Here is a 27,145-nt window from a genome sequence, read left to right as displayed (position 1 = left end):
AATTTATTATTGAAAATTGATTCAAATAATGTAATCTCGAGCATAAGACAAATTAATTTTTAAAAATCTGTCTTTGAAGTGATTTTCTTTGAACAATGTGGGTACAGGTATTTTCCTTAATTTTGTTTGTGACGGTATGGAGCGGCTATGAACATCGGATCGGTAAAATCAGTTCTTAAATATCATTCAAGAACTCCCTTCTGTACAAAGCTGAAGACATTTGGGTAACCCAATGAATTGGAACTAGTTCACTAAATCAAAATTAATTGAATATAAATTGCAGCCCTATTCGGCTAATAAACACTTTTACGTCTGCGGTTTCCCACACCACCAAGCACCGTTATCCAAAGCCCGAAATGATGCGAACTTGTAACTAAAAGAAACGTTTCTTGACGAAATTTTTCTCAAAATACAGCTGCAGTGTGCTCGAAGTATAAGGCAATGTTTTAATTGTCAAACTGTCAACTTTGCAGTTTCTTCAAAAATCAGTATTGCCTTACTTCACAATAAGGGAATAATAAAAAAAAAAAATTGAACAAAATGGGTAATTATACATACATACATACATTGTACGTGAAGGGTGCTTACAATGAAAAATTTGAATATTTGCGTAGATCGTAACTGGCGCTCTAAAACCGGTATCGAGCCCAAAGATATTGCGGCTCGTTTGAAAGCCCTTTATTCATCAAATCGCGGTTCTGGAACCAAACCACCAAAGGGCAATCAGCCGCCACGTCATCGCTTGTTGACCATCGAAGCGCAGGAGGAAGATGAAAATAACAACAGCACGATTGTTCCTTGTATTTGCGATCGTGCTTCAAAAGTTTATGAGTGTGGCATTTGCCATCAATATTTTCGTGGACGCTTGACCGAGAAGTGCGTCAAGCATCCTTTCGTAAGTACCTCACTAGTCCTAGTTCTCGAAATACCTCCAACTGCAAATAAACTCACTCTCTTTCCCTATAGGAAGTCTATTTGATGGATTTTCGCGAGTGCCCATACTGCCAAGCTTCCATAGTGGCTATCAAGGAGTCCGATCTGACATGGGAACAGATTCGCAAAATTGAAGACGCTACCTTGCCAGGCGGCAACGACGATCTATAAACGAGTTAGATACTCGACTCGACATCATCATTTTATTGCCTGTTACACATTTAACAATGTTTATTCTTTAAAATACAACCGCGTACACGTACGCGTCTTAAAATTTAATTAGATTCTTGGTCGTGCGGCCAAGCAAATGACAAGAATTCGTATTTGTATAAAAATTCGTTGATGCGCATAGCTTTAATGCTTATTAAGGCCACTTACATGGGTGCCAGGATCAGGACAAAATTCGATTTAAAAAACCATCATATGCCAGCCGGCAGGCGCCACATACTCGCACAACTTCGAGGAACTCTTCAGCATGAAAGCGATTTCGTAATGGCTCGAGGAAAGATTGACGGTGCAACATGTTGCACTTAACCTGTAGTGACAACGGGCACAGGTAGTATTCGTGAATCGACAATTGTTTTGTTGCCAGTGAAACGAAAGGTTAATATGTACTTCAAAAACTTCATCTCTTATATTCTTGCAGTCGACTGAACAGAACAAAAGTCACGCACTTCGGAGTAATAACTTAAAATTAATCGCTCTTGTTACGCTTTAGGAAAAAGTATACATCCATATCGAGCTCAAAGGTTCTCATTAACATGGGATCTCCCTTGATACGTTGCAACAATCCCCCATATGATATGAAGACAGTCTGCATCTGCTTGCCATCGCAACCAGTTGGCTCTTCGATGCGATAGACTTGCCCATACATGACGTATTGGAAGTCATTGGCGCGATCGGTTTCTTTGTCCTGCTTATTGTAATAGGCCGGATCTCTGCCACCATCGTAGCGCAGAGTGCGAGCCAGCATCCAATTGAATTTCTCGCCCACCTTCACCGGATATATCCAGACGTTTATGTCGGCCAGCACATCAAAGCCAAAGATCTCTGATGTAAAATGAATGCGTGAGACGCGTTCAAAATGTTTGCCATCCGTATCGATTGACTTGATGATGAGCGAATCCTCAAGCAGAACGCCCGATTTGTTTTTCTTCTCCGGTTTCATTTTAATTTTTCCTGCAATTAGATAATGAGCAGAGATGGTACATTCGTTTTCAATTAATTTCTCACAGTTTTCCAGCAAAAATGAGGGCGGCAAATGTTTTTCCTTTCAACTGAACAGGAGCCAGAGAAAAATGTTCGTACGTAGAGTATGATTGTCACGATAGCGCAGGAGAACTTTTGACAGTTACATGGAATGTCATATTAGATTTTTATCATGGGAACACTGAATAGTGTTAGAGAGGGACAGCGTTTCTATTACCATTTACTTAACTGTTTTTCGATTCATCTTTTAGGAAAGCTTCATTTTTTCTTCACAAATAAAAGCTTTATTATACAAACATACTTATTTCGGCAGTTATTGAATGGTGGAATTGTAGGTTGTTGGGTTGCCAAAGTGTATTCTTCATTCTCCTTCACCTATAGAAATCATCTCACCGATTTAAAGCTCAGTTTTAAATTCTCTTAAAATATTAATACTCTAGTTACATACCTGTTTCGGCTCATAACCTTGTGGATTCTGGCCCGACCTGGTGCCACATTTGCACTCTATTCAATACGCAAACAATCCGCAATTCAATCACTTAAAAGTTCAACACATTTCGGAATCGCTTTACAAAGCCCTCGAGTCCAAGTCGCAAGTACTGCGCTGCAGCGAGCTGATAAGTGCAGGAGCAGCGGCAAACGCTTTAGATTGTGTTTGCGTTTCTTCGTCTATCACTTCTTATGTTTATTTTTTTCACTTTACCGCTTTCACTTGGTTCAACAACTTGGGGGCTTCTTGCTGCACTCTTTTTTTTGGCGCTTCAACAGGCGAACGACGATAAATCAATGCAGCAGTTTGTGTGCCTGCGGCTGCAGTGTCGCCTGTTTTCTTGCCAACTTCTTTTACTTCAATTTGTCAGAGGACCTTTACACAACTGCTACGTATTCCATAGACGGCCATTACAAGAACCGCAACTTTCTTTGGCTTGTACCCGCATGTATGTAGTATTTGCGAACTATAAGTAAGAATTGTAATTGGGCCTCAATGGTTTTTATGTTCGTTACTCAATACACATTTTAAACAGAGTTTCAGTTGTTAGTAGTAAATAGGTAGTATATGGGTAGTTCGAGCTCTTTAACTTATATTTGGCTATAATATATAGAAGAATGTATATGGAAACAAGAAAGGAATGCTAAAGTCGAGCAGGCTCAACTCTTAAATACCCTGTACCACCCCACAAAAACATAAATAAATGTATTTTAATTATTTAATTAAATTAATTTAATGAATTAACTTAATTAAATATAAAATATTCCATACATGCATACATATATTTACATTTACATCAGAACCTATCATAATGGTATACGGATATATAATCACTAACTGGATGTGTCCACCAAATTTTAGTTTAAAATTCCAAGAATTACGGGAGTTATAGAAAATCTTGAATAGGGGGGAGTGGGGTTGTGCATCGGGAAAAATGAAGAAACTCGTCCTTTCTCGGGCTTAGGAGAATCTAGATACCAAGTTTTGTTATTCTAGCTCTTATACTTTCTGAGATCCTTGCGTTCATACAGACAGACAGACGGGCATAGCTATATCGACTCGGCTTGTCATGCTGATCAAGAATATATATACTTTGTGGGGTCTGCCACGCCTCCTTCTGTGTGTTCCATGTACACTCGTACAAAACTAATATACCCTTGTACCCTTTGGGTACAGGGTATAAAAAATATATATTTTATCTTATGATATAGTGTAGGAAAACTGTAGTTACTTTTGCAACATCGTTGGAAATTCTTCATTTTGGAGTTGTTCACATTCGGTTGTCCTATGCTGGTTTGGCATCTAACTAATATCAATGGGTATTACTTATCTAGTTGAATCTATTTTGTCAAACAATATATTTGTAGTGGGTTGCTCTTCATGAATTCGAATAAAAATCGTATATGTGTATATACTTTAGACATGTTTTCAATAAACAAATAACATTTACAGTGAAAACTCTCTTGGTCAGAGAATTTTTGTCCGCCCAAGGGGATTGTCCGCTTAAGGGGATACTTAAATAAATACTTTATAAACCGATCGAATGTTTTAGAAAAACTGTCAGCCGAAGAGTGTCCGGATAAAAGAGGGAGTTTTCATTAAGGGAGTTTTCACTGTATTTGTTTTTTTATATTCCCAGCTTTTTCAAAAGCTATAGGTATAGTATATATATACCTAATATTCAAAAGATAGTGAAAAATTACTATAAGCTGCATAAAATGAACGATTTATGAATTACTTTTAATTAGCTCAGCAGAAGAGTCAATTTGAAAGATTTAAAATCAAGTATATATATGATAAACACTTTTTAAAAATGTGGATATTGATAGTTTTTTCTATTCAATGCATTGATGAGGTTGATAAATATTGCTTAATGTCTTCTAAATATTTATAATAGAATAGATAATTTTTCATTATTACATAATTCTTCAATTAAATTTTTGTCGCTGAAAACTTCTTTTTCATAACACACTTTTTCCCTCACCCTTCTACTTGTATTCGATGGTACATCAGCAGTCTGTTAATTTCTTAATTTATTTGCTTTTCAGCTTTATATGAGGTATATGTAACATCATTTTATAGAGTTAGATTATTGACTCAACAAATGTGTGTTGTTGACTCAACAATTAAGTTTAATTGCCACACTCCGCATACATAAGCTCATAGGAACCCGCAATGCCAACGCTATACTCTAATATGTCGTCCTGTTATCCTATTGCTGTTGAAAGCTTTCTACTATCTGGCCTACAGGCACTTTTGGGCAACTTATACAATTATTTTAGTGCTGATTTCATTTCCCGCCATACTACAAAGTGTCAACAAATTGCATTCAAACTCATTCCGGCGCAGAGTACAGACACTGGCAAAGGACTTCGCCGGTCGAGCAACTGACAAGCCACAGCTCCGGCATCAGAATTGCAGTTGAAAACTGTCCAGTTTCTTTGTTAATTCTTTTAGTTTGCTTCATCTTTGCAATTATTTCCTAAATTTCCTAAATTATGCAATTGCTTAATATATTCATTTAAGTCTTATGTTTAGTCTCAGGCCCTTTCCATCCATTGGCAACAGTTGCTTTCATAAAACCAGTTTGCTGCCCCATTCTCTGTGAAAAATGAACGTAGTCCTTTTTAAGTATCCTTGTGCTCCATTGTCAACTTGCGCCCCATTGTCGTTGACTTCGTCGTCGTTGGCGTCGGCGTCGTAGTTGGGGCTTGGTGCCAGGGCCTTTGGCTTGTTGCAGCTGCCGTTGTCGTTGTCGTTGTTGCTGCTGCTCGTTCCATTATTGAAGTGTGCACTTCCGCTAAATGGTATTTGGGGCAAGCACATAAGCCGGCGATAGCAAAGAAGATAGCGCTTGCCACCCGGGATACCCCAAACTACGAGCCGGCCCAGAATTTAGTGGCGCTTGCAATTTTTACGGCAAACAATGAAAGAAATGTGTGGCAGTCGGAGCAACATGACTTTGTTGCTCTTACTACATACATATGTATATACATACATACATACATATGTAGATACACATATAGGCTGTTATGTATAGAAATGCTTAGTTGAATGGTTCGCAGTTTCCAAATGAGTTGGCCTTTTAAGGCGGAAGCTCTCATCTTTAGTTGCTAATTAATGTGTCTGAGAAGATGCTATTAATTGCCAAAGTGTGCTTTCGAATTGGTTGGTAACTAGAACTTCTTTTATTTAAAGAATGATGACTTTATATATAATTTATACTTATGATATTGTTTTTTTAAATATATATTTTTTTGCTAATTATATACAAAAATCTTTTAAACCTAAAAAAGCAATTTGGGAAAGTAGTGTTAAAGCTATGCGCTTTTATTCAATAGCGATCTTTTGAGAACATCGGCTCAAACTTATTCCTACTCGTATTACTTATAAGTTCTATATAACATCTGCCAAGGCCAATATAATGGAGTCTGTGACTTCCTTCTGACCACTAATCACTTCAATATTCAGGCAGCAAACAACTAATAGTTTTCTTATATTTTTATATAATTATATTTCCACCTCTCGTTTTTCTTATGTTTGGATATACAGTAAATATGTATAAACAATTAGTTTAAATTTGTTTTAAAACAAGGTCACAAAAAGATCCACCAACATCTTAAAAAAATTAAGTTATGTTTAGGTATAAGATTGTACTTCATTAAAATAAATTCTTTTTCTGCGAAATATAACGATATTTTCAGCAAACTATTTGCATGTTCGACCGGAAATGACTCGTAAGATAAACAGAAAGCCTATTTATGTCATCAGCAGTTTTCGATTACTACCGTCCAGGACCCCGATGTTAGTGCCAGGCTACTATTTACAGAACACTCGACAGCTATTTGTAGCACGGTTTCAAGAACATTTGCTCTCTTTCCAGAATGCTGCTTGTCAAGGCTACGAAACGAAAGGGAAAAGGGAAAGTATACAAAAAACGCATAATTTGATGACTTAAAAAAGTAAAAACATACTCCATTTGTTGCCTACAATAACGGGACATACGGTATGCTCTGATAACATATTTGGTTTCCCGTCGTTGTGCAAATTATACCAAAATAAAGCAGTTCCCTTTTGAGGCCGAACCGAGATTCTAGCGCGTGGAAATACAATATTTCCGCCTTGAGGCACATCTCCAATCTATAATGAGAAATACTTGTACTTGTGTTAGAACTGTGGATAGTTTTGTATGTTCTTTACTCACATAAAATATTACTGTTGCCAACCGATCATCTACCTTATTATTATAGTATTTACTCTGCATACAACATGGATCAGTAATCTGTGGTTCTCGAATTCTCCATACTTACCGGATGCTTCGTAATGTTCAAAAAATCGGTGTGATTCGGAAAATAGCCACCGAGACCGTAATTAGCAACTTTAAAGTTTGTTCTTGAGCCAACATCAAGACCTGTCATATCCACTATGCGTGAATGAAGGCGTTTATCTAAGGGCCCACCATCACTATAATAGGGTGTCGTCTGAAAAGTACGTTCCTTTTCATTTTCTTTTTTATACTGATCGGTCCAACCCTGACTCAAATCCGACAAAGAGTAGCTTGTCAAAGTGGCTATATCGCTATCAGAAATCACATCATGGTACAGCCAGATGGGTGGATACCTGCTGATCTCTTCCATTTTCATTGGCGCCAAACGGAGAAATGGTGTAGTCGTGAAATTATAGCGACACCTCATTCTGTTTCTTTTCGCGAAGAGTTCCCGGCAACCCAGCTCCATTGTTGTTGGTAGCGTCTCTTGCACAAATGCTTTTGGCTCCTTTGTGAGTTCGGCGAGAAACTGTTGCGTACGTTTAGGACCATCTAGGGTTAAGCAAAAATAATAAGAGAGAACGCTACAGTCGAGCAAGCCCGACAGTGTAATACCCTGTACCCAGGTAAACTTCCGTTACTGAGTTATATGAGCCCAAAAAGAGGAAGAAGAAGAGCGAACTTGTTGCTGCAGCTTGGGGGGTTGGTACTGTAGAGAAATTTTTTCGCTAATAACTTTTCTTAGAATTGACCGAATTGGATAAAATTAAAAAAATTTAAACAACAGTAGACAATTATATATAAATTATGTGTGCACCGTTTGGTTTAGGTAGCATTTGAAATGTGGACGCTATTGACAAAATTCTGTAGCGGAAGAAGGGGGAGAAAATTAAAAAAAATAAAATAAACTCGTCCTTTCTCGGACCTAGGAGAATCTGGATGCCAACTTTGGCTATTCTAGCTCTTATAGTTTCTGAGATCCTTGCGTTCATCCAGACGGACGGACAGACGGACGGACATGTCTAGATCGATTTCTCTCATCATGCTGTACCCTACGGGTACAGGGTATAAAAATCGGCAAAGAACTGTTTGAAAATGGCCAACTAACTTATTTTCAATCGGCACAGCAGATACTTTTTGCGAGTATCCAGATGGTCAATGTTAAATATTTGCTTCAGTATCCTGTTGACAATTGGCTTGAAATAATAGAGCCCCACCTTATACCATTCAGCGGCCCTAGTGTACTCCGTTTTGTTGAATATATAGTCGGCTATAGCTAAGCAATCGTACGAAGATAATCGGGCACTGCATAGTATAGTTACAGGGATGTTTTTCATATTTTATTAAGTAGATCAAAACTCACTTGTATTGTACGCCCGAAAGCAATCCTTTGAATAAATCTGTAGCCTGCAGATCGTATATCTTCTGTATGCGATGCATGCCTTTTAACGCCTCGTTCATATCGTCATCAGAGGGTGCTTTAGCTAATAGGTTTTCCATTTCCCTAAGATCTTGGGTTTGAATATTGTTATAATAAAAGGAAAAAAGCCAATTCAACTGTTCAAAAAACACCATTCAAAACTGTTACTTTATATAAGAGATATATAAATCATCTGTCTTTATCTATTTTCTATCTCTAGCTATTCTTAATATTTTGAGGAAGAACGTATTATTTTAAATGTTTTGCTTGTTCTTTTATATATAAAATCTATGTATGTTTATATTTTATTTAATTATTGTATGTTTTTCTCTTTGAAATTATTTTTTTTTAAGTTCATTATTGATGGCGAGTTTCCTAGAGCTACCACGGTTTTAAAAGACATTTTTTCTAACGTATGTACAAGTATACTCTACCTTTAGAGGCCCTCTTTTTGATGTACTTTTGGATCTTTTGCAAATCAACATGCACTCGTCGAACAAGTCCAAAAGCATTCAATGGATTTGAAACAAACTTCATACGCTCTTCTACCGTTTCGAATTTAGTTTGGTTTACGGTTTCAATAAATCTGAAGATTTTTAGAACAACCTTGCAATGCCTTGCACTTAAACATATTCCCATTACTTACGTTTTCAGCGCCTCTACCTTTTTTTGCAGTGCATCCGTATAGTTAACCAACCTCGCTATATACAATTCCTCAACCTTTTTTAACTCGGCCAAGCCCAATATAGACGTGGAGTATATGACTTCCTCCTGACCTCCAATTACTCCAATATTCATGCCAAAAAGCAAAACTTGGCTTAAAATAAAAAGTGGTAATACCATTTCGAGGTACGTTTTATTTCAGTAAGCTCCACTAAACTGTTCAAAAGTACAAGTAACGCTACAATGCGAACTTTTGTACAGCTCCAATTAGCATGGCTGATTTGTTCCGCTGACGTCAATATAATTTATTTATAGCAGGGTCTTTTGAACGTTTGCTTGTATTGCACTATGAACTCAGCCAGAACTGCAATATTGATATGTTTTGCAATATTTCAATGACAAAATAACTCTTTTGGACCTACCCCATCTGCTACCCACAATTACCGGACAAACAGCATGCTCTGAAAGTTTTTCAGGCTCTACGCTATTGTCCAAATTATACCATAATAAGGCAGCACCTCTCTGGGGCCATATAGTTAAGTTGAGTCTCGGAAATATAGTGGCTCCTCCTAGTTCTACATTACTGAGCTGCGAAAAGATAATAATTATTATAATTATTATATTAAGTTAACTTAAAATCCCAGATCTATTGTGACAGTAAAATATACTTACATAGAACAATACTGTCGCAAAGCGATCGCCATGATATTTCGCCATAAGGGGAACTATTATAGAGTGCCCCTTGAGATCAACATAATCGAAGTGGTTTCTAAAGTGTCCCCCCAGACCATAATTGCTGAGTTGCATGTAGTTGTCCAGATCAACGTTTAAACCAGACATTTGTTCAACCCGTCTACCTATCTTTCTATCTTGCACCGTTGATACTTTACAGATGCGTTCCACCTCCAGTTCCGGTTCTGCGTCGTCCGTCCAACCATCTGTAGTTATAGACTGATTCGTCAAAGAGTTAATTTCGTGCTCGTAAAGAATGTCATGGTATAGCACTATAAACGGGTTCTCGTTGACTATCTCCATTTTTAATGGCGCCAAACGTGAATAGGGAGTATTGGTAAAGTTGTACCGACACGACAAATTGGTCCGTGGGGGATAAAGTCCACGACAGCCCAGCTGAGAAATCGAAGGTGTTGGCTTCGCTGTATTTTCCAATTGTGTTTTGGGGTCATGCGAAAGTTCTTTCAGATATAGTTGTACATCATCCGCTTTTCCTTTAGCATACGTGAATAGTTAGTCTCTGTTGCTAAAAACAGTCTCATTGGATTACCTGCTTTTAATCTTGAAATGATGTAGTTTTTCCGTATGTCTTCACGTTGAGAACCATATATATTCCTGAATATGTCATCATCAAACTGAATATGGTGGCTTAGGGCCACTCGATACCATTTGGCTGCACTTATATACTCGGACTTATTGTACATATATTCGGCTATGGCTAAACAGTCCGATGTGGATAGCTTTGCACTGCAGAAAATTAAATATTTTAGAGGATAAATTATTGACCAAGAAGGCTATCGAAAACGTTTGAAATCGAAAAACAAAGGACTAATCAATATAGATTTTCCAGTTGAACTGGCAATGGAATTGGTTTTCAAAAATATCGCCAGGACATTAGCATCAGATTTAAAGATAGACACGTCTTAAAATTTCAACATACAAGTATAACAGCAATCTGAAAAACCTCATAATATCGATATGGCGATACTGAGTTACTAGCTACTAATCTTGGCAAGAACGCTTTTAAGTAAAGCAGAAAACTTATTAGTGGTTACAACACTTACTCATATTGCTTTCCCCAAAGCATGCCATCAGCTATGTCGGCAGCTTCTAGGTCGTAGTTGTGCTCTATTCGAAATATACCCTTGAATGCCTCTCGCATATCTTCTGACTGAGGAGCGGCAAGAAGAAGTTCTTCCATTACTTTCACTTGATCTGCGGAATTGGCGTTATCATCGATTGAGTCCACGTTAACCTTTAAACCTTTCAACACTTTATAATACCTTTGGCGACTTCTGCCTTTGTGTAGTTATGCCACTTTGGCCAATCATTATGTAACCGTCTTACGAGGCCAAAAGCTTTAATAGAATTCGAAGTATATTTTATTCGCTCTTCGTGGCTCGTTCTAATTTCAGGATTTAGTTTTTCTAGATATCTGTACAAATGGTCGATAAAAATGTAAAGTTTCTTGCCAAGTTCTTCAAATACTTACTTCTCTAAAATAGTCACCTTCTGTTTGAGTAACTTCGTGTATTCAGTTAAGTTGCCTATATATGAGTCCTCAATTTCTTTCAACATGGTCAATGTTGCCACAGATGTGGCATAGATCATTGTATTATTGCCATTCATACCTTTAGAGCATTGCGCACCTGTGAAATAGGTAAGCAGGTGCAAACATGCAAATAAGATGATTCGTGGAATCATCTTGTGGGCTGTGAGTACTGACTCGAACTATCAAAGAGTTCTATCATAAGGTCTTTTCCAATTTAGCTAATTGGAAAATTAAAATTAGCCTTACAGTTAATGCATATCGTTCTGTTCTGCAACGATTTGCTTCGGACCAGGAGATCGTGCATGTCGACACATCGTTCGTTTCGGAATACAAATATTAGTAGCCTATCCAGATTATTCTGTTGATATTACTTGGCTATTCTATTCAAATTTGTAGATGACGTATCATTAAAACAAGTGAATTAGCAGCACTAAACATTATTATACTGTAATGCATATTAGTAGTGCATACATAGTTCGAATCCCGATGTTGGCGCCCACTTATCGATTTGTGATAATCGATATACTCACATGCGCCCACCACAAACAGCTGCTTGTGCAAGATCCGCGCTGCCGCAGCCAACTTCAAGGCTTCAACCGCAGCTAACTTACGTTTGCGTGTTATTAAAATCCTTCAGGATTCGGGCAGTCTGTCTATTTTGTTCGCCGTTGTGCATTGAAAAATATTTATGGCGCCGGTTACCGTTCGGCCAAAGGGTGCTCGCGCTACAATACATTAAAAAATTTGTGAGAGGTAAGGTCCTCACTATAGCACACAATAGCACATTATTACACCATTTTAAGGAATAATGAGTTTTACAGGCAAGTGCAAAAGTTTAAGTATGCATTTCTTATTGTTGTCGTGTTTCGCTTCTCATCCATGCTCAAAAAGAAATGAGTTATGATTAATATTTGCATTATAGTGCTCTCACAATTTATAGCAGGGTTTCGTAAACATTTGCGCTTTCTCAAACAAAAATTTGGTAAGTACTGTTAATAAAAAACAATATACATAAGTAATATTCAATTAGTAGAACTAAATGATTTGCTTACCCCATCTCGAGCCCACAATCACTGGGCAGACTGAGTGCTCTGTTAAAGGTTCAGGCTCACAAGCATTATTTAAATTGTGCCAAACTAAAGCCGCACCTCTTTCTGGTCGCACTGCTATTTGGAGTCTTGGAAAGACGAGAGTGCCACCTTGTGCTACATTACTTGCCTGCAAAATTTGAAAATAATTAATATTATTCGAGATGTGTATAAATGTGTATACTCACAAAAAAGAGAATTGTAGCAAAACGATTTCCATCAGATACCAAGAACTTATTTATTTCGTCATCCCGGTCTTCGCCTACAAAGTCAAAATGTTCTCGAAAGTGCCCACCAAGTCCATAATTAAATACTTGTACAGGGGAAGAGCCCTTCAAACTTAATCCTGTCATATCGGCAATACGTCTATTGATTTCAATGGTGCCATTCACATCGAGTTCTTTGATTTTCGAAATAATTATATTATTATTAGAGCCAGATACGCCATCCATCATATCATGCATTGTTACATTCTTTGCGAATGCTACTTCGCGATCGTAAAGAACGTCGTGATGTAGCACGATGAGTGGTTCTAGATTTAAAATCTCCGTTTTAATTGGTGCTAATCGTAGAAAGGGCGTAGTCTCGAAGTTATAGTGACACGATAAATTGGTGCGCGCTGGATAGAGGCCACGACAGCCTAGCTGAGTTGAAGTTGGTTTATCTATTGTAGATAGCGACTCTTCACGACTTTGTGAGAGCTCAGCTAGATATTTCTCTACTTCATCGGAGCGTCCATCCTTAAGCCTGGATATAATATATTTCTTACGTATTTCTTCCCTCTGAGCATCGGCTGTTTCATTTTGCAATGCGGTTTTGTACCATTGAGCGGCTCTTCTGTAATCGGTCTTGTTGTATATATAGTCGGCCAGCAATACGCGGTCTGGCGTAGGCATCTGAGCCCTGAAGTTTTACAATTTTAATAAGTTATATAGCGATTTAGTGAGTTCTAAAGATCTCACTCACATATATTGTCTTCCATCCAGCAAACCCTTGGCAATGTCCGCAGGTTCTAAATCGTATATTTCGTGTATCTTAGCCATCCCTCTTAACGCTTCATTCATATCCTCTTCAGTTGGTGCTTTTGCCATCAGACGATCCATTTCCTCAAATTGGGCTATTGTCAGATCAGATATATAGTATTGCTGTTTATTGCTTTGGAAGTTCTGTTTGCTCGACTACTACCTGGATTCTCCACCATTTTTATGAAATCCAACACCTTGCTCCAGTCTTCATGTGCACGGCGTACGAGTCCGAAAGCATTTAATGGGTTGGCGACGAATTGCGTTCGTTGCTGTTCATTTTCAAGCTCTGGATGCTTCCCTATTTGACTATATCTTAAAAAAAGTAGTTTGCAAGCCTCGCGATGTGACAACATTCCACTTACTCCTTTATGTAGTCCACCTTTCTTTGTAGCTCGTCTACATAACCCCTTAAATGATCTACGTACTCATTCTCGATTTGTGCCAGCTCCATCAGACTCACCACTGATGTGCTATATAGAATTGGTTTTGTGTCATTCTGCTTCATTTCCTCAGCAGACACTAAAAGAATGTCCTGAATGAGTAAAACGAAGACACTCGTAAATAAAGGAAAAGCCCAGCACATCAGACCAGTTGGTTAATCAAATATACTTTGCAACAAAATATCAAGTCACACAACACTTGTTGACAACCTGAACTTATTGATTTGTTCCACGTAGTTTAGACATTAATTTCTATTAGTTTTGTTAGAGAGTTTTATATATGTAGTTATGTGGAAGATCCACGTGGCTCCCAAATTCCAAGGCAGAACATAAAGAGTCTTATCTGTTTGAGTGGCTTTAATACAGTGAAGTAAGCATGACTTACGAGCTAGTAACCCAAACATGACAAGCTTCTAACAAACTCCGACTTAACTTGGATGTATAAATGAAATAATAATTTACAAGTTTAAATTCATTAATTTACAGCAAAGTCTATGTTTCTCCTTTGAATAGGGGTTTAGTGAAGACGTGCGCTATGTTTTCATGCTTCTCTCAGATGTAGTGGAGCCGAATGTCATTATGTTTGCTTCGCTTATGTACCATTGTATTTCTGACGAACACAATTGCCGCTTGATTGTCAGATCGCAATTTAGTTACTGCCTCGAGATACTTCGAAAACCCCATTTCGGAATCTCTTTGATTCCTTGACACATAGCAAAGGATTCAGTCTCCATTGAACTAAGAGCCACCCCCCCTTGCTTTTTTGCCTACCATGCCACAGGTGCTCCGGCGAACTTTATTATGTACCCGCTAAAAGACTTCCGATCAAACGATTGTGATCCCCAGGCGGCATATGTACAAAAAATTGTTAAGTTATACCTTTCGTTTGTTTGCTGTAAATAAGCTTATAACTGCACACAAAAATACTTAGCCCGTCAAAGACGAGCAAGACTTGCTACTATTATTAAATATTAAATAAGACCCTCACAGAATTACATTATTTATCGATAGTTAAACATGCAAATGCATAAATTTATGTATGTATATTTTATAGTCGACGTCTTTCGTTAATTTGTAGCGATACAAAATCTATTCCATATCCAAAGAAACAGAAATGAATTATGATTATTATTCGCATTATAGTTTTTTATAATTTATGGCAGGGTTTTGTAAACATTTGCACTTTCTCAAACAAAACTTTAGTAAGTACTGTTAATAAAAAAATAAATGAATATTTTTAGTAATATTACATTAGTTTAACGAAATGATGTGCTCACCCCATCTCGAGCCCACAATCACTGGGCAGACTGAGTGCTCTGTTAAAGGATCAGGCTCACAAGCATTATTTAAATTGTGCCAAACTAAAGCAGCTCCTCTTTCTGGTCGCACAGCTATTTGGAGTCTTGGAAAGACGAGAGTGCCACCTTGTGTCACATTACTGACCTGAAAAATTTGACATAGTATTATTCGATTTCTGAATAGGCATACATGAGTATGTATACTCACAAAAAAGAGAACTGTAGCAAACCGATTTCCATAAGATGCCAAGAATTCATTTTTGTCATCATTCCAGTCTTCGCCTATATAGTCAACATGTTCTCGAAAGTGCCCACCAAGTCCGTAATTCATTACTTGTATAGTGGTAGAGTTCTTCAAACTCAATCCTGTCATATCTACAATCCGTCTATCGATTTTAATGGTGCCATTCACATCGAGTTCTTTGATTTTCGAAATAATTATATTATTATTTGAGCCAAATATACTATCCGTCATATCATGCATGGTTACATTCTTTACGAATGCTACTTCGCGATCGTAAAGAACGTCGTGATGTAGCACGATGAGTGGTTCTAGATTTAATGTCTCCGTTTTTATTGGTGCTAATCGTAGAAAGGGCGTGGTTTCGAAGTTATAGTGGCACGATAAATTGGTGCGGGCTGGATAGAGGCCACGACAGCCTAGCTGAGTTGAAGTTGGTTTATCTATTGTAGGAAGCGACTCTTCATGACTTTGTGAGAGCTCAGCTAGATATTTCTCTACTTCATCGGAGCTGCCACCTTTAAGTCTGGATATGATATATTTCTTACGTATTTCTTCCCTCTGAGCATCGGCTGTTTCATTTTGCAATGCGGTTTTGTACCATTGAGCGGCTCTTCTGTAATCGGTCTTGTTGTATATATAGTCGGCCAGCAATACGCGGTCTGGCGTAGGCATCTGAGCCCTGAAGTTTTACAATTTTAATAAGTTATATAGCGATTTAGTGAGTTCTAAAGATCTCACTCACATATATTGTCTTCCATCCAGCAAACCCTTGGCAATGTCCGCAGGTTCTAAATCGTATATTTCGTGTATCTTAGCCATCCCTCTTAACGCTTCATTCATATCCTCTTCAGTTGGTGCTTTTGCCATCAGACGATCCATTTCCTCAAATTGGGCTGTTGTCAGATCAGATATATAGTATTGCTGTTTATTGCTTTGAAAGTTCTGTTTGCTCGATTACTACCTGGATTCTCCACCATTTTTATGAAATCCAACACCTTGCTCCAGTCTTCATGTGCACGGCGTACGAGTCCGAAAGCATTTAATGGGTTGGCGACGAATTGCGTTCGTTGTTGTTCAGTTTCAAGCTCTGGATGCTTCCCTATTTGACTATATCTTACAAAAAGTAGTTAGCTAGCCCCACGATATATGTAACTACATTCCACTTACTGCTTTATGTAGTCCACCTTTCTTTGTAGCTCGTCTACATAACCCCTTAAATGATCTACGTACTCATTCTCGATTTGTGCCAGCTCCATCAGACTCACCACTGATGTGCTGTATAGAATTGGTTTTGTGTCATTCTGCTTCATTTCGTAAGCAGACACTAAAAGAGTGTCCTGAATGAGTAAAATGAAGACACTCGTAATTAAAAAAAAAAGCCAGCCCGTCATATCAGTTGGATAATCAAATATACTTTGCAACAAAATATCAAGTCACACAACACTTGTTGACAACCTTAACCAATTGATTTGTTTCACATATTTTCTGTTAAATCAAGTGGATCTTCAATTTACAAGAATTGCCTTGGGAGGGCTTCCTGAAAATCTGTGGTTTCTCGTGAAGACATTATGTTAGCGCTGTAAGATATTTAGACATTTAATTCGTATTAGTTTTAATTTAAAATTAAAATGACATTAAATAAGGGCCTGTCATTATTACATAATGTATAGTTAGTTTAATATGCCAATTCAAAAATTTAAGTATAAGTTTCTTATTGTCGACATCCATTCCATCACAATTTATAGCAGGGTTTCGTAAACATTTGGACTTTCTCAAACAAAAATTTGGTAAGTACTGTAAATAGAAAAAATAAATATTTATGTATTAGTTATATTTAATCAGTGGAACTAGAGGTTTTGCTCACCCCATCTCGAGCCCACAATCACTGGGCAGACTGAGTGCTCTGTTAAAGGTTCTGGCTCACAAGCGTTATTTAAATTGTGCCAAACTAAAGCAGCTCCTCTTTCTGGTCGCACAGCTATTTGGAGTCTTGGAAAGACGAGAGTGCCACCTTGCGTTACATTACTGGCCTGCAAAATTTGAAAATATATAATAGCATGCGATTTCTGAATAAACATATACTCACAAAATAAACAACTGTAGCAAAACGATTTCCATAAGATGCCAAGAATTCATCTATATCAGCATCCCAGTCTTCATCTACATAGTCAAAATGTTCATGAAAGTGCCCACCAAGTCCGTAATTAAATACTAGTATAGGGGAAGAATCGGTCAAGCTTAATCCTGTCATATCTGCAATACGTCTATCGATTTTAATGGTGCCAGTCACATCGAGTTGTTTAAATTTCGAAATAATTATATTATTATTTGAGCCAGATATACCATCAATCATATCATGCATTGTTACATTCTTTGCGAATGCTACTTCGCGATCGTAAAGAACGTCATGATGTAGCACGATGAGTGGTTCTAGATTTAAAATCTCCGTTTTAATTGGTGCCAATCGTAGAAAGGGCGTAGTCTTGAAGTTATAGTGACACGATAAATTGGTCCGAGCCGGGTAGAGGCCACGGCAGCCTAGCTGAGTTGAAGTTGGTTTATGTATTGTAGGTAGCGACTCTTCATGACTTTGTGAGAGCTCAGCTAGATATTTCTCTACTTCATCGGAGCGTCCATCCTTAAGCCTGGATATAATATATTTCTTACGTATTTCTTCTCTCTGAGATTCGGCTGTTTCATTTTGCAATGCGGTTTTGTACCATTGAGCGGCTCTTCTGTAATCGGTTTTGTTGTATAAATAGTCGGCCAGCAATACGCGGTCTGGCGTAGGCATCTGAGCCCTGAAGTTTCACAATTTTAATAAGTTATATAGCGATTTAGAGAGTTCTAAAGATCTCACTCACATATATTGTCTTCCATCCAGCAAACCCTTGGCAATGTCCGCAGGTTCTAAATCGTATATTTCGTGTATCTTAGCCATCCCTCTTAACGCTTCATTCATATCCTCTTCAGTTGGTGCTTTTGCCATCAGACGATCCATTTCCTCAAATTGGGCTATTGTCAGATCAGATATATAGTATTGCTGTTTATTGCTTTGAAAGTTCTGTTTGCTCGACTACTACCTGGATTCTCCACCATTTTTATGAAATCCAGCACCTTGCTCCAGTCTTCATGTGCACGGCGTACGAGTCCGAAAGCATTTAATGGGTTGGCGACGAATTGCGTTCGTTGCTGTTCAGTTTCAAGCTCTGGATGCTTCCCTATTTGACTATATCTTAAAAAAAGTAGTTAGCAAGCCTCGCGATGTGACAACATTCCACTTACTGCTTTATGTAGTCCACCTTTCTTTGTAGCTCGTCTACATAACCCCTTAAATGATCTACGTACTCATTCTCGATTTGTGCCAGTTCCATCAGACTCACCACTGATGTGCTGTATAGAATTGGCTTTGTGTCATTCTCCTTCATTTCGTAAGCAGACACTAAAAGAGTGTCCTGAATGAGTAAAATGAAGACACTCGTAATTAAAGAAAAAAGCCAGCCCGTCATATCAGTTGGATAATCAAATATACTTTGCAACAAAATATCAAGTCACACAACACTTGTTGACAACCTTAACCAATTGATTTGTTTCACATATTTTCTGTAAAATCAAGTAGACCTCCAATTCAGACGAATTGCCTTGGGCAGGGCTTTCTGAAAACCTGTGCTTTCTCGTGAAGCCATTTGGTTATCGCTGTAAGATATTTAGACATTTAATTCGTAATAGTTTTAAGTGATTGAAATATTTGTACTTACTCCACCTGCTGCCCACAATAACTGGGCACACGGAATGTAACGATCGCGGGTCTCTAGTGCCATCGTTATTTAGGTTGAACCAAAATAAAGCATTGCCCTTTTGAGGAAAGACGGTGACCCGACTGATTGGAAACATCGTTGCTCCACCTTGTTCTACGTCTCCAGTCTGCAATTCGATCTTACGAGTATTTTATATTGAAGCCCTAATCGGAAGACATGACTTACGTAGATAACTATGCTAGCTAACCGATCTCCCATTTCCGTAATCTCTTTGTCTTGTATCTGGTCATCTGACAGATAGTCGTAGTGTCCTTTAAAGTATCCACCTAAACCATAATTGGCTACTTGTATTGCCTGGACCCCAACTATATCCAAGCCTGTCGCGTCCACAATTCGCTGGTTTATGCGTCTTCTTGATGACAGTTCGTCTACAATCCAACTAACGCGTGAAACAATTTCTCGAGGCTCCGTTTGATTTTTCTTGACAATGCCGGCATATCCGTTGCTCATCTTGGGTACTGCTTTTTGATGCAGATCTTCTATCTCCTCGTCGGTGGCAATATTGTGATACATGACAATATAAGGATTGATGCTAATTTCTTCCATTTTAAGCGGAGCTAGCCTAAGGAACGGCGTTGTAGTGAAGTTGTACCGACAGCTTAGTTTGTTGTACTGAGGAAAAAGTCCACGACAGCCTATATCATTTGTTGAGGGTTCGGATTTTAACTCGACTATTTCGCTGGCTTTCTGTGCCAAGCTCTTCAAATTGGCGGTACTTGTGTTGTTCAACACTGTCTCCACAGCTTCGTCTAGTTGACTGGCATTAAAACTATTATCACTTGCGCTGAGGTCTGAAAGAGATGCTAGACTGAGATAAGTACATAAAGATTCACCCTATAACACACTTACTATATTTAATTATGGCTTTTAGGTAACGTGTTTCTACTTGCTCCTTTTTTGGGTCTAGTATCTCATCAAATCTCTGTCCATGCAGCTGGCACTTCTCTTGCATTGCAATTCGAAACCACTTAATGGCACTACTGTAGTCGCCTTTCTCTAGTTTATGATCGGCCAGGGTTAGACAATCGCGTTTAGAAAGCTGAATACTTTAACAGACGTTGAGTTTTTGCAAATATCAATTAACTGATCAGTCACTTACTTATACTGTTTCCCCTGTAGACGCCCATTGGCTATATCGTTAGGTTCTAGATCGTACGTTTTTTCTATTCGGTGCATACCCATTAGTGCCTCGGTCATATCAGACGCAGTGGGTGCTTTGCTCAGCAGATTCTCCATTACTTGCATTTCAGCTGATTTTGATAATTGTAATGTTATCATAACTTCTTAATACATACTTCGTATAGATACCTTTTCCAAATGTAAAGTTGATATATTTTTGCCATGCGGGCCAATCCTGGTGTAGACGTCTGATGAGCGCAAAAGCGTTCAGGGGATTGGACACAAATCGCTCACGTTCACGAAAGTCTTCATGCTTTCTGACCCCTAATGACCAAATATATCTATTGGAAAGCGATAGTTTGCAGTTATTCTTATCCTTCATGTGATCGTTTCACTTACGATTGTAGCACGTATACTTTTTGCTGTAAGACACTGGCATATCTATCTATAGCTTGCATATACGCTCTTTCAATTTCCAATAGCTTTAAAAGTCCTACGACAGATGAGCTGTACCGTTCATCAAAATCTTCGAGAAAGGGTATCTCCATCCATGGGTCGTCCTCTTCGATAGCTCCAATAATACAAAGAAATAAACTAAAAAGCAACAACTTCATTTTTAATATTTGTTTGAAGACTGTCACAGAATCTAGATTGCAACAATAGCACGCCAATTTGTATAATAAGTTCTTAACGCTTTAAATGATATTAACCGGAAACTTAAATCAATTTATTCAAACATTGTTGGATAACATTTTGCCCTCGTTGGTGATGGCATTCGACGCAGGGTTTTTTAAACACTTGGGGCCGTCCGTATAACCATTTATTGAGTGCTGCGAGAAAAAGAAAATTCAGCTTATAACCCATGCTGCATTATGTAGGGCCAATTTACTCCATTTGGAGCCCACCAATACCGGACAGGAGACATGCTCAATTCCTTTTTGCCGGTTTAACGCGTTGTCCAGGTTATGCCAGACCACAGAACTTCCTCTTTTGGGAAATATGGATGTAGGTATGTGGGGAATAACTATCGCACCACCTTGCTGCACGTCAGTCAGCTGGAAATTGAATGTTTTAGATGAACGAAATAAATTATCTAGTTCGGAACTTACAAAAAACGTTGTAGTAGTCAGGCGATCTCCCAAGGCTTTCTGTAAAAGCTTGAAAATATAAAAGATTTTCACTCTCGGCTATCCCATTTACCTCGATTTCATTTTCCGGCAAATTGTCAGCCTTTAAGCCGAAGTGGCCACCTAAACCGTAGTTAGACACTCGTAATCCAGTATCGTGTTCCACGTCAAGACCAGTCATGTCTCCAATCCGCACATTTAGTGTATTCACATCCTCAACCCAGGCGTATTTCAGTGTCTGGTCTGTATTCCCACCACTTTGGCGGAACGGATCCGCACTTCTAAGCGACGATGGATGCAGCGCTTTAAAGTGGGCGATTTCACTATCGTAAATAACATCGTGGTAGAAAGCCACGTATGGATCAAGACTAAGCATTTCAACTTTAAAAGGAGCCAGTTTTAAAAAGAAATTCGTACTAGTCTGATAGTGGCACTTAAGTTTCGGATTGAGCGGGAGCTGACCACGGCATCCTTTTTCGATAATTGTTGCAGGTGATTTGACATACTTTAAATATCAAGTAGTATTAGCAAAATAGTGTATAATTCTTGTGTCTCATTTCACAAACCCTAGACTCGAAGTCATAAACAGAATCGGACTCCTCCAATTCACGGCGCAAAAGCCAAAGATCCACGTTCGAATCGGCTACTTTTTGAATGGCGTTCAGAGCGGTCCTGCTTTGGCCTGCAAGGACAATGAGTTATTTTCTTGTAGAGTATAAAGAGTACGGGTGCATTATAGTATGTTTCTGTAATAAGGCTTCTCTGCTGATAAAATGAGTCATTTTTATGAACTCTGAAGTATTCTTAAACATATTTGTATTAAAGAAGATATGGTATTTAAATTGATGATGAAGAAGATTGTTTAAAAAATTGTTTCATATATTAAACATCTACCTGCTTACTGTTTGTGAAGATATTGTGTGCAGCTTGTCTATTGAGAAGTATTAATTTAATCAACTATATTTATGGGAACAGTTAAATTTGTAAGGGGCTTTGAATATATGTTGTCCTTATTGATCCAGTTGAGTTTAGATCGTCTTAGAATTTTGATAACAACTTTTTACCAAGTAATAAATAGTTCTCCAATCAAAACTACCTCATTACGTAATACCTATCAAAGGTTATATTCGAATTTGCGTAGAAAAAGTATCAAATTTACCTCGTTTTATAAGTGTTCTTGCATAATTTTTGTATAAGAGTGCTTCATTTAGGTCATAGATCCGTTCGTAAGGTTCAATATCTCTTGTTATGATGAATTGTTCGATAGCCATCTCTAGCCATTTGCTGCTCTGATAATATTTATTGTGCGCATACCAAAAGCTACCGATCATCCAGCAATCTAATGCATTGAGCTGAAATCTGATCACCAAGTTGTGGAACTTAAAGAGTTGAACTGCATCGTTGTTCGGGCTACTCACTGTGACTGCACCCCACCTAGCACTCCATTAGCCATATCACTTGCTTTTAAATCGTAAGACTCTTGTATGCGTTGCATCGATGTTAGGGCATCATGCATATCGTCTATGGTAGGCGCGTCTTCTAGCACTTCATTCATTGTCTGCTGTTCAGAACTTCCTAGCGGTGTCTTCATAAACAACTCCATAAAAGACCAATCTTCATGGAGTCGTCGAATAAGCGCAAAGCCGTTCAAAGGATTTGACACATATTGCTCTCGATCCTTTTGCCATTGTGCTTGCTTGGAACGTGTCTCAGATAGGAAGCTGGAAAGCAACTGAACTTGGAGTCCTGCCTTCTTCAATAGTCTGCTCACCTCTCAATAGTGTCGATTTTCTGTTTCAAAGAATTGCCATACTTTGCAAGCTCTGCTATGAGTACAGTCTCCATTTCCAATAAAGGTTTCATGCCAGCCACGGACATGGCATAGTCCCAAGCCTCGTCTGCTATAGCTCCATTAATATGCAATAAACCTAAAATATTGAGGTAATGTAGTAGGTGACACATTTTGTAGGTTTTTGAAAAACAGAAGGCATTATTTTAAACATACTTATCAGCATTTGAAATGTTTCTAGTAAACTTATTAGACACGGTGCATTAGTATAGTTGCTCCGAGAACGTAGCCCAGTTTCTGTTAGCCGTCATTATGATCCGGTCATGCCTTTTGATCGTATTAATGGGTGTGGCACTTAATGCCGACGAACGCCCAGTATCACATGACTTTGCCATTGCATTAACTTCCATGCCGCCTCTCCTGGAGTTGAAGGAAAAATCTGTTGGGAATTTGAAGAGCTACGCCTCTGCATTAAGAGATCAGTTAAAAAATGTCAAAAAGTGAGCTTGAAAGCATTTTTATCAATCTTTATAATCTAAAATATCACTGTACAGTGCTTTGCAGCAGATGAAAAAATTACGCAGCCATTCCAAAACCCAGTCCGACTCATATACCAGCAACGTGTTCTACCAATATAGATTGACACGTCACATGCATCAGGACTGGCCGAAGTGGTTAAAACTGATGGCCAAAAAGCTAGGTGCAAAGCAAATTGCCTCGGCACAGAGTCTACACCCATTGTTGCCCACAGAAACGGACTTATCTGAGGCCCTACTGGCTATATATCGGCTGCAGACGACATACAAGCTAAAAGCCAAGGACATGGTAGCCGGAATACTGAAGGGAAAATATTACAGGTGGCTATATGGGTGTGCTCCTATATTTACATATCATTTTTAAATATTAAACTTTCTTTCAGTCACGACAAGTGGGGCGTTATTGAATGCAGTATGCTGGGCCTGTTTTACTTCTACAAGGAACGCTACACATACGCAATAGATTGGTTAAAGCTGGCCCTTAAATTGTACAAACACTCGAATGCCAAGTTAATTAAAATTATGGACTGGACCTTTGTTGCCATATTGGAAATACTGGTTGAAGCAACTAGGATCTCTGGTAAGTGGGTAATAGGAAATAGCTAAGAATTCTTGCTAATAGAACGAGTGTTAAAAGGTCGCTACAAAGCCGCATATATCTATGCGAATAGAACCTTGGCCAGAAAACCCAATGACGACTATATGAAGCGTCAAGTGGAGCAACTGAAGGAGCTAAGTCAGCTGCCACTTGTGCCGAATGTAGAAAGAAACAGCAACAAATTGTACAAGAAATTCTGCAACAGGCCATATCCACCGATCGTTAAAGGTGTTTCTTGCCATTACCTGCGATCGACTCCGTTTCTTAAGCTGGCGCCCATTAAAATGGAGGTGCTATCTCAGGACCCATCTATTACCTACTACCATGGATTGTTGAGTGACGTTGAAGCTTCTACATTAAAGAATTTGTCGCGGCCATTATTACACCGAGCCGAATTTTTCGACTTTAAGACAAACTTATATGCAATGGACTACTACGGCCAACGCACCTGCAAGACAGCGCGACTGGACGATCATGTCCACGAAGTGACTGAGGCCTTGAACCAACGTGTATCTCATGTCACCGGCTTGCTTTTAACCGACTCGGAAAAGTTACAGATCATTAATTACGGCATGAGTGGGCATATACACGAACACATTGACGCGTCCAAGAGGAGTTCGGAAGGAGAGTGGGAGACGGGCGATCGTACGGCCACTGCCTTAGCCTATGTAAGAACATATGAATTCTACAAAGGTATTGCTAAATGCCATTCTTTCTTTTGCAAAACAGTTGACCGATGTAGAACAGGGTGGCGAAACGGTGTTTCCTTTACTTAATATAACCGTAGTACCGCGAAAGGGCTCCGTAATGGTTTTCTATAATCTCCAGCTAAATAGTCAAGCCGATGAAAGAACCCTACACGTGTCCTGTCCCATTATTTTCGGCGATAAATGGAGTAAGAAGGCGGCGTTTCCTAAATTACTGTTGCCTTATGTATTCCCCCTTTTTCAGTCGCCACCAAATGGATACGCGATAAGGCACAAATGTTCATCAGACCCTGTCCAATACATTTTAAACCACTGCCCAAAAGCGATCTGTTACCGGAAATGGAAGTGACAAATGACCTTGACTTTATCCGCGAAGAGGATTATGCCGGAAGCCTTATGAAATAATCAGGCTAAACAATGCATTACATAATAATTGTTACAAGTTTAGAAATGTACTTTTTATTTATTAGAAACCAACTGAAATCTGGGAAAGTAGAATCTTTTTGAAAATGCCGGCTTTAAGTTGAATTTATTAACGAATATCTGTTACTTATTCTAATATTTTTTCAAACAGAAAAAGCATGTTTATGTAACTGCCTTAAAAAAAATTACAATGAAAAATAATTTGTTTCTATTTTGAGGCAAATCCAGGCAGAGATGAAGAAATAAAAAGTAAAAGAACATTAATTATAAAATATTCAAAAATAAAAAAAAAGGCTTACAAAAATATTAGGCAAAAAAAAGAACCCGTCCGGCTTTCTGTCCTTCTGCTTCTGCTGGTTTTATATGATTCTAAAAACTGAATCTTCTGCTTGAGAAATTGAACTCAATTTCCAAAATCAAACTGCAGCTCCAACTCTTACGACACTTAGCCAAAATATTGCCTCGTCATGCTGTACTGCCTGCCTCCATTCATTTGTCCATTCGATTCAGTAAATCTTTATTGTTTATGCGATTTTTCGTTGCCAGCACTCGTAAAAAAGTAAATTACGCGCTCAGCACTCTACGATTTATAGTCGGCGCGTGTGGGTGTCAATATTTCTAACAACTGCCACAGTTGTACTCGTACATATGTCTGATTGCCCTCTCTTTTTATTTAAGGCTATATATTCCGACACGTCGTCGGCTGTTCATATGAGAAACTTTTAATGTGTCTATAAACAATGCAAATGGCTTGGCCCACTGCTCATAGATTCCAGCAAATTGTAATGACGCGACATTTAAACCATAAAACTGGCAAATTTACACTTTTGTTGTTGTCCCGTATGTGTCTGTCTAATATTTATTTATAAGCTTCTTTATTTTGCCTGTATTTGTATTTGCTAATGCTGGTCGCAGTTTTCTAGTTATTTGGCCAAAGACCGTTTTAGTGTACTCGGCCTATTGCTGTCCTAGAAACCATATTTGTGTTATTAAGGCTTTGGGCTTAAGTACATTGATTCGACTCTCAAGGCCACTACCCGCATGCCTTACGATTAAGATTACACATACGAGTATATACTTGTACATACGTGCATTGTTGGCCCAATCAATTCCTCTTCAATAAACAAATCACATTAAATGTTTGACTGGATGTCTTAACATTCCGTTGGTTGCTATTTATTTATTTGTTGTTGCTATGCCTCAGCGATTTTAAGAAATCATTTGGATCTACGTGCTTAAAAAAGTACCTTCAGGCCTAGTGACGAAAATATGGAGTTAACTCATACAGCGCAGTGAGCAAAGCACAAGAATATATTTTATAGATTGCCAAGAGAAATATACTATAAACATATTAATATTCAAATAATAATATTTACAATAATCATAAACAAATCTTAACTCTGTTTATCGACTAAGTTAACTCATGACTAGTGCTTTAACATGTATGTAAGTAGCACTACTTGTTGCACTAGAAAGTAATTAAAAATTGATTAATTTCAAACCAATATTAAACAAAACAAGTAATAAAGTCATTCTATTGTGTACCTTTCAGCTCCTTATAGTTAAGGGATTAATTGCCATGGCCGATAAAAAATATAGGATTCTATGTCATCGCTATTTTTAGTCGGCAATAAATCCTATCTTGGCTTCGATAGAAGGTTACCCCA

General features: G+C 38.2%; 8 protein-coding genes and 1 pseudogene across 14 annotated transcripts; 2 read left to right on the top strand and 7 right to left on the bottom strand.

Moving 5' to 3' along the window:
* Positions 1–389: 389 nt before the first annotated feature.
* LOC115623055 (uncharacterized protein CG13380-like) lies at positions 390–1,247 on the top strand. The gene is made up of 3 exons (XM_030517233.1): positions 390–544; positions 615–895; positions 967–1,247. The coding sequence occupies exons 1-3, from the start codon at positions 541–543 to the stop codon at positions 1,102–1,104; spliced, it is 423 nt and encodes a 140-aa protein (XP_030373093.1). The 5' UTR covers positions 390–540; the 3' UTR covers positions 1,105–1,247.
* Positions 1,248–1,537: 290 nt separating this feature from the next.
* LOC115623115 lies at positions 1,538–2,284 on the bottom strand (annotated as a pseudogene).
* Positions 2,285–6,127: 3,843 nt separating this feature from the next.
* Positions 6,128–9,293, bottom strand: LOC115622918 (prolyl 4-hydroxylase subunit alpha-1-like). Its single transcript, XM_030517042.1, has 8 exons — positions 8,966–9,293; positions 8,754–8,905; positions 8,263–8,410; positions 8,008–8,204; positions 6,943–7,451; positions 6,837–6,890; positions 6,607–6,772; positions 6,128–6,532 (listed from the first exon to the last, which is right to left on the bottom strand). The coding sequence occupies exons 1-8, from the start codon at positions 9,160–9,162 to the stop codon at positions 6,474–6,476; spliced, it is 1,482 nt and encodes a 493-aa protein (XP_030372902.1). The 5' UTR covers positions 9,163–9,293; the 3' UTR covers positions 6,128–6,473.
* LOC115622917 (prolyl 4-hydroxylase subunit alpha-2-like) lies at positions 9,157–11,220 on the bottom strand. Its single transcript, XM_030517041.1, has 7 exons — positions 11,207–11,220; positions 10,998–11,149; positions 10,779–10,929; positions 10,265–10,461; positions 9,655–10,208; positions 9,405–9,570; positions 9,157–9,346 (listed from the first exon to the last, which is right to left on the bottom strand). The coding sequence occupies exons 3-7, from the start codon at positions 10,913–10,915 to the stop codon at positions 9,288–9,290; spliced, it is 1,113 nt and encodes a 370-aa protein (XP_030372901.1). The 5' UTR covers positions 10,916–10,929; positions 10,998–11,149; positions 11,207–11,220; the 3' UTR covers positions 9,157–9,287.
* An 871-nt stretch (positions 11,221–12,091) lies between these two features.
* On the top strand, positions 12,092–25,965 carry LOC115622884 (prolyl 4-hydroxylase subunit alpha-2). Of its 3 annotated transcripts, none has more exons than XM_030516983.1 (6): positions 12,092–12,248; positions 23,853–24,071; positions 24,134–24,330; positions 24,388–25,016; positions 25,078–25,243; positions 25,300–25,965. In XM_030516983.1, the coding sequence occupies exons 2-6, from the start codon at positions 23,866–23,868 to the stop codon at positions 25,458–25,460; spliced, it is 1,359 nt and encodes a 452-aa protein (XP_030372843.1). In that variant the 5' UTR covers positions 12,092–12,248; positions 23,853–23,865; the 3' UTR covers positions 25,461–25,965. The 3 variants fall into 3 exon arrangements, with proteins under 3 accessions (XP_030372843.1, XP_030372842.1, XP_030372841.1); XM_030516982.1 differs by having other exon boundaries at positions 12,094–12,248; positions 23,769–24,071; XM_030516981.1 differs by lacking the exon at positions 12,092–12,248 and adding an exon at positions 23,546–23,714 and having other exon boundaries at positions 23,769–24,071.
* On the bottom strand, positions 12,101–13,913 carry LOC115622888 (prolyl 4-hydroxylase subunit alpha-2-like). 3 transcript variants are annotated; one of them, XM_030516988.1, is made up of 6 exons: positions 13,742–13,913; positions 13,537–13,691; positions 13,321–13,471; positions 12,543–13,257; positions 12,319–12,484; positions 12,101–12,255 (listed from the first exon to the last, which is right to left on the bottom strand). In XM_030516988.1, exons 1-6 carry the CDS (start codon positions 13,882–13,884, stop codon positions 12,194–12,196), a joined length of 1,392 nt encoding a protein of 463 aa, XP_030372848.1. In that variant the 5' UTR covers positions 13,885–13,913; the 3' UTR covers positions 12,101–12,193. The 3 variants fall into 3 exon arrangements, with proteins under 3 accessions (XP_030372848.1, XP_030372849.1, XP_030372850.1); XM_030516989.1 differs by having other exon boundaries at positions 13,540–13,691; XM_030516990.1 differs by having other exon boundaries at positions 13,537–13,685.
* Positions 14,831–16,714, bottom strand: LOC115622886 (prolyl 4-hydroxylase subunit alpha-2-like). Of its 3 annotated transcripts, none has more exons than XM_030516985.1 (6): positions 16,529–16,714; positions 16,320–16,474; positions 16,104–16,254; positions 15,326–16,040; positions 15,097–15,262; positions 14,831–15,028 (listed from the first exon to the last, which is right to left on the bottom strand). In XM_030516985.1, exons 1-6 carry the CDS (start codon positions 16,669–16,671, stop codon positions 14,967–14,969), a joined length of 1,392 nt encoding a protein of 463 aa, XP_030372845.1. In that variant the 5' UTR covers positions 16,672–16,714; the 3' UTR covers positions 14,831–14,966. The 3 variants fall into 3 exon arrangements, with proteins under 3 accessions (XP_030372845.1, XP_030372847.1, XP_030372846.1); XM_030516987.1 differs by having other exon boundaries at positions 16,320–16,468; XM_030516986.1 differs by having other exon boundaries at positions 16,323–16,474; positions 16,529–16,707.
* On the bottom strand, positions 17,022–20,901 carry LOC115622314. Its single transcript, XM_030516220.1, has 13 exons — positions 20,698–20,901; positions 20,488–20,639; positions 20,279–20,429; positions 20,029–20,225; positions 19,345–19,982; positions 19,120–19,285; positions 19,026–19,057; positions 18,647–18,816; positions 18,445–18,596; positions 18,226–18,376; positions 17,448–18,162; positions 17,226–17,391; positions 17,022–17,155 (listed from the first exon to the last, which is right to left on the bottom strand). Exons 1-13 carry the CDS (start codon positions 20,844–20,846, stop codon positions 17,094–17,096), a joined length of 2,901 nt encoding a protein of 966 aa, XP_030372080.1. The 5' UTR covers positions 20,847–20,901; the 3' UTR covers positions 17,022–17,093.
* On the bottom strand, positions 20,941–23,364 carry LOC115622885 (prolyl 4-hydroxylase subunit alpha-2-like). Its single transcript, XM_030516984.1, has 8 exons — positions 23,197–23,364; positions 22,844–23,146; positions 22,585–22,784; positions 21,992–22,107; positions 21,499–21,930; positions 21,408–21,446; positions 21,210–21,353; positions 20,941–21,128 (listed from the first exon to the last, which is right to left on the bottom strand). Exons 1-8 carry the CDS (start codon positions 23,301–23,303, stop codon positions 21,030–21,032), a joined length of 1,440 nt encoding a protein of 479 aa, XP_030372844.1. The 5' UTR covers positions 23,304–23,364; the 3' UTR covers positions 20,941–21,029.
* Positions 25,966–27,145: the final 1,180 nt, after the last annotated feature.

The sequence above is a fragment of the Scaptodrosophila lebanonensis genome, unplaced genomic scaffold, assembly GCF_003285725.1.
Source record: "Scaptodrosophila lebanonensis strain 11010-0011.00,11010-0021.00 unplaced genomic scaffold, SlebRS2 tig00000043-arrow-pilon, whole genome shotgun sequence".
Lineage (NCBI taxonomy): Eukaryota > Metazoa > Arthropoda > Insecta > Diptera > Drosophilidae > Scaptodrosophila > Scaptodrosophila lebanonensis.
The sequence above is the reverse complement of the archived record's forward strand: the minus strand, read 5'-3'. Positions and strand labels throughout refer to the sequence as shown.

Bases quoted from the DNA above. Each gene is read 5' to 3' on its own strand.
- LOC115623055 (XM_030517233.1), top strand. The intron at 896-966 runs GTAAGTACCTCA...CTTTCCCTATAG, and splicing joins AGTGCGTCAAGCATCCTTTC to GAAGTCTATTTGATGGATTT.
- LOC115622918 (XM_030517042.1), bottom strand. From the start codon at position 9,162: ATGGTATTACCACTTTTTATTTTAAGCCAAGTTTTGCTTTTTGGCATG. The intron at 8,411-8,753 runs GTAGAGTATACT...TTCAAACCCAAG, and splicing joins CAAAAAGAGGGCCTCTAAAG to ATCTTAGGGAAATGGAAAAC. The intron at 7,452-8,007 runs GTTAGTTGGCCA...GCTTAACCCTAG, and splicing joins GCTGTGCCGATTGAAAATAA to ATGGTCCTAAACGTACGCAA.
- LOC115622917 (XM_030517041.1), bottom strand. From the start codon at position 10,915: ATGGAAGAACTTCTTCTTGCCGCTCCTCAGTCAGAAGATATGCGAGAG. The intron at 10,209-10,264 runs GTAATCCAATGA...CGTATGCTAAAG, and splicing joins CATTTCAAGATTAAAAGCAG to GAAAAGCGGATGATGTACAA. The intron at 9,571-9,654 runs GTAAGTATATTT...ATCTTTTCGCAG, and splicing joins TTGCGACAGTATTGTTCTAT to CTCAGTAATGTAGAACTAGG.
- LOC115622888 (XM_030516988.1), bottom strand. From the start codon at position 13,884: ATGAAGCAGAATGACACAAAACCAATTCTATATAGCACATCAGTGGTG. The intron at 13,472-13,536 runs GTAGTCGAGCAA...ATCTGACAATAG, and splicing joins AATGGTGGAGAATCCAGGTA to CCCAATTTGAGGAAATGGAT. The intron at 13,258-13,320 runs GTGAGTGAGATC...GTAAAACTTCAG, and splicing joins CTGGATGGAAGACAATATAT to GGCTCAGATGCCTACGCCAG.
- LOC115622886 (XM_030516985.1), bottom strand. From the start codon at position 16,671: ATGAAGCAGAATGACACAAAACCAATTCTATACAGCACATCAGTGGTG. The intron at 16,255-16,319 runs GTAATCGAGCAA...ATCTGACAACAG, and splicing joins AATGGTGGAGAATCCAGGTA to CCCAATTTGAGGAAATGGAT. The intron at 15,263-15,325 runs GTGAGTATACAT...CAAATTTTTCAG, and splicing joins TTGCTACAGTTCTCTTTTTT to GTCAGTAATGTGACACAAGG.
- LOC115622314 (XM_030516220.1), bottom strand. From the start codon at position 20,846: ATGGAGATACCCTTTCTCGAAGATTTTGATGAACGGTACAGCTCATCT. The intron at 20,430-20,487 runs GTATCTATACGA...TATCAAAATCAG, and splicing joins CAACTTTACATTTGGAAAAG to CTGAAATGCAAGTAATGGAG. The intron at 18,597-18,646 runs GTAAGTGGAATG...ACTTTTTTTAAG, and splicing joins AAGGTGGACTACATAAAGCA to ATATAGTCAAATAGGGAAGC.
- LOC115622885 (XM_030516984.1), bottom strand. From the start codon at position 23,303: ATGTCCGTGGCTGGCATGAAACCTTTATTGGAAATGGAGACTGTACTC. The intron at 22,108-22,584 runs GTAAATTTGATA...TTGTCCTTGCAG, and splicing joins AAGAACACTTATAAAACGAG to GCCAAAGCAGGACCGCTCTG. The intron at 21,447-21,498 runs GTAAATGGGATA...AAGCTTTTACAG, and splicing joins TGCCGGAAAATGAAATCGAG to AAAGCCTTGGGAGATCGCCT.
- LOC115622884 (XM_030516981.1), top strand. From the start codon at position 23,557: ATGGGTGTGGCACTTAATGCCGACGAACGCCCAGTATCACATGACTTT. The intron at 23,715-23,768 runs GTGAGCTTGAAA...ATCACTGTACAG, and splicing joins CAGTTAAAAAATGTCAAAAA to TGCTTTGCAGCAGATGAAAA. The intron at 24,331-24,387 runs GTAAGTGGGTAA...GAGTGTTAAAAG, and splicing joins TGAAGCAACTAGGATCTCTG to GTCGCTACAAAGCCGCATAT.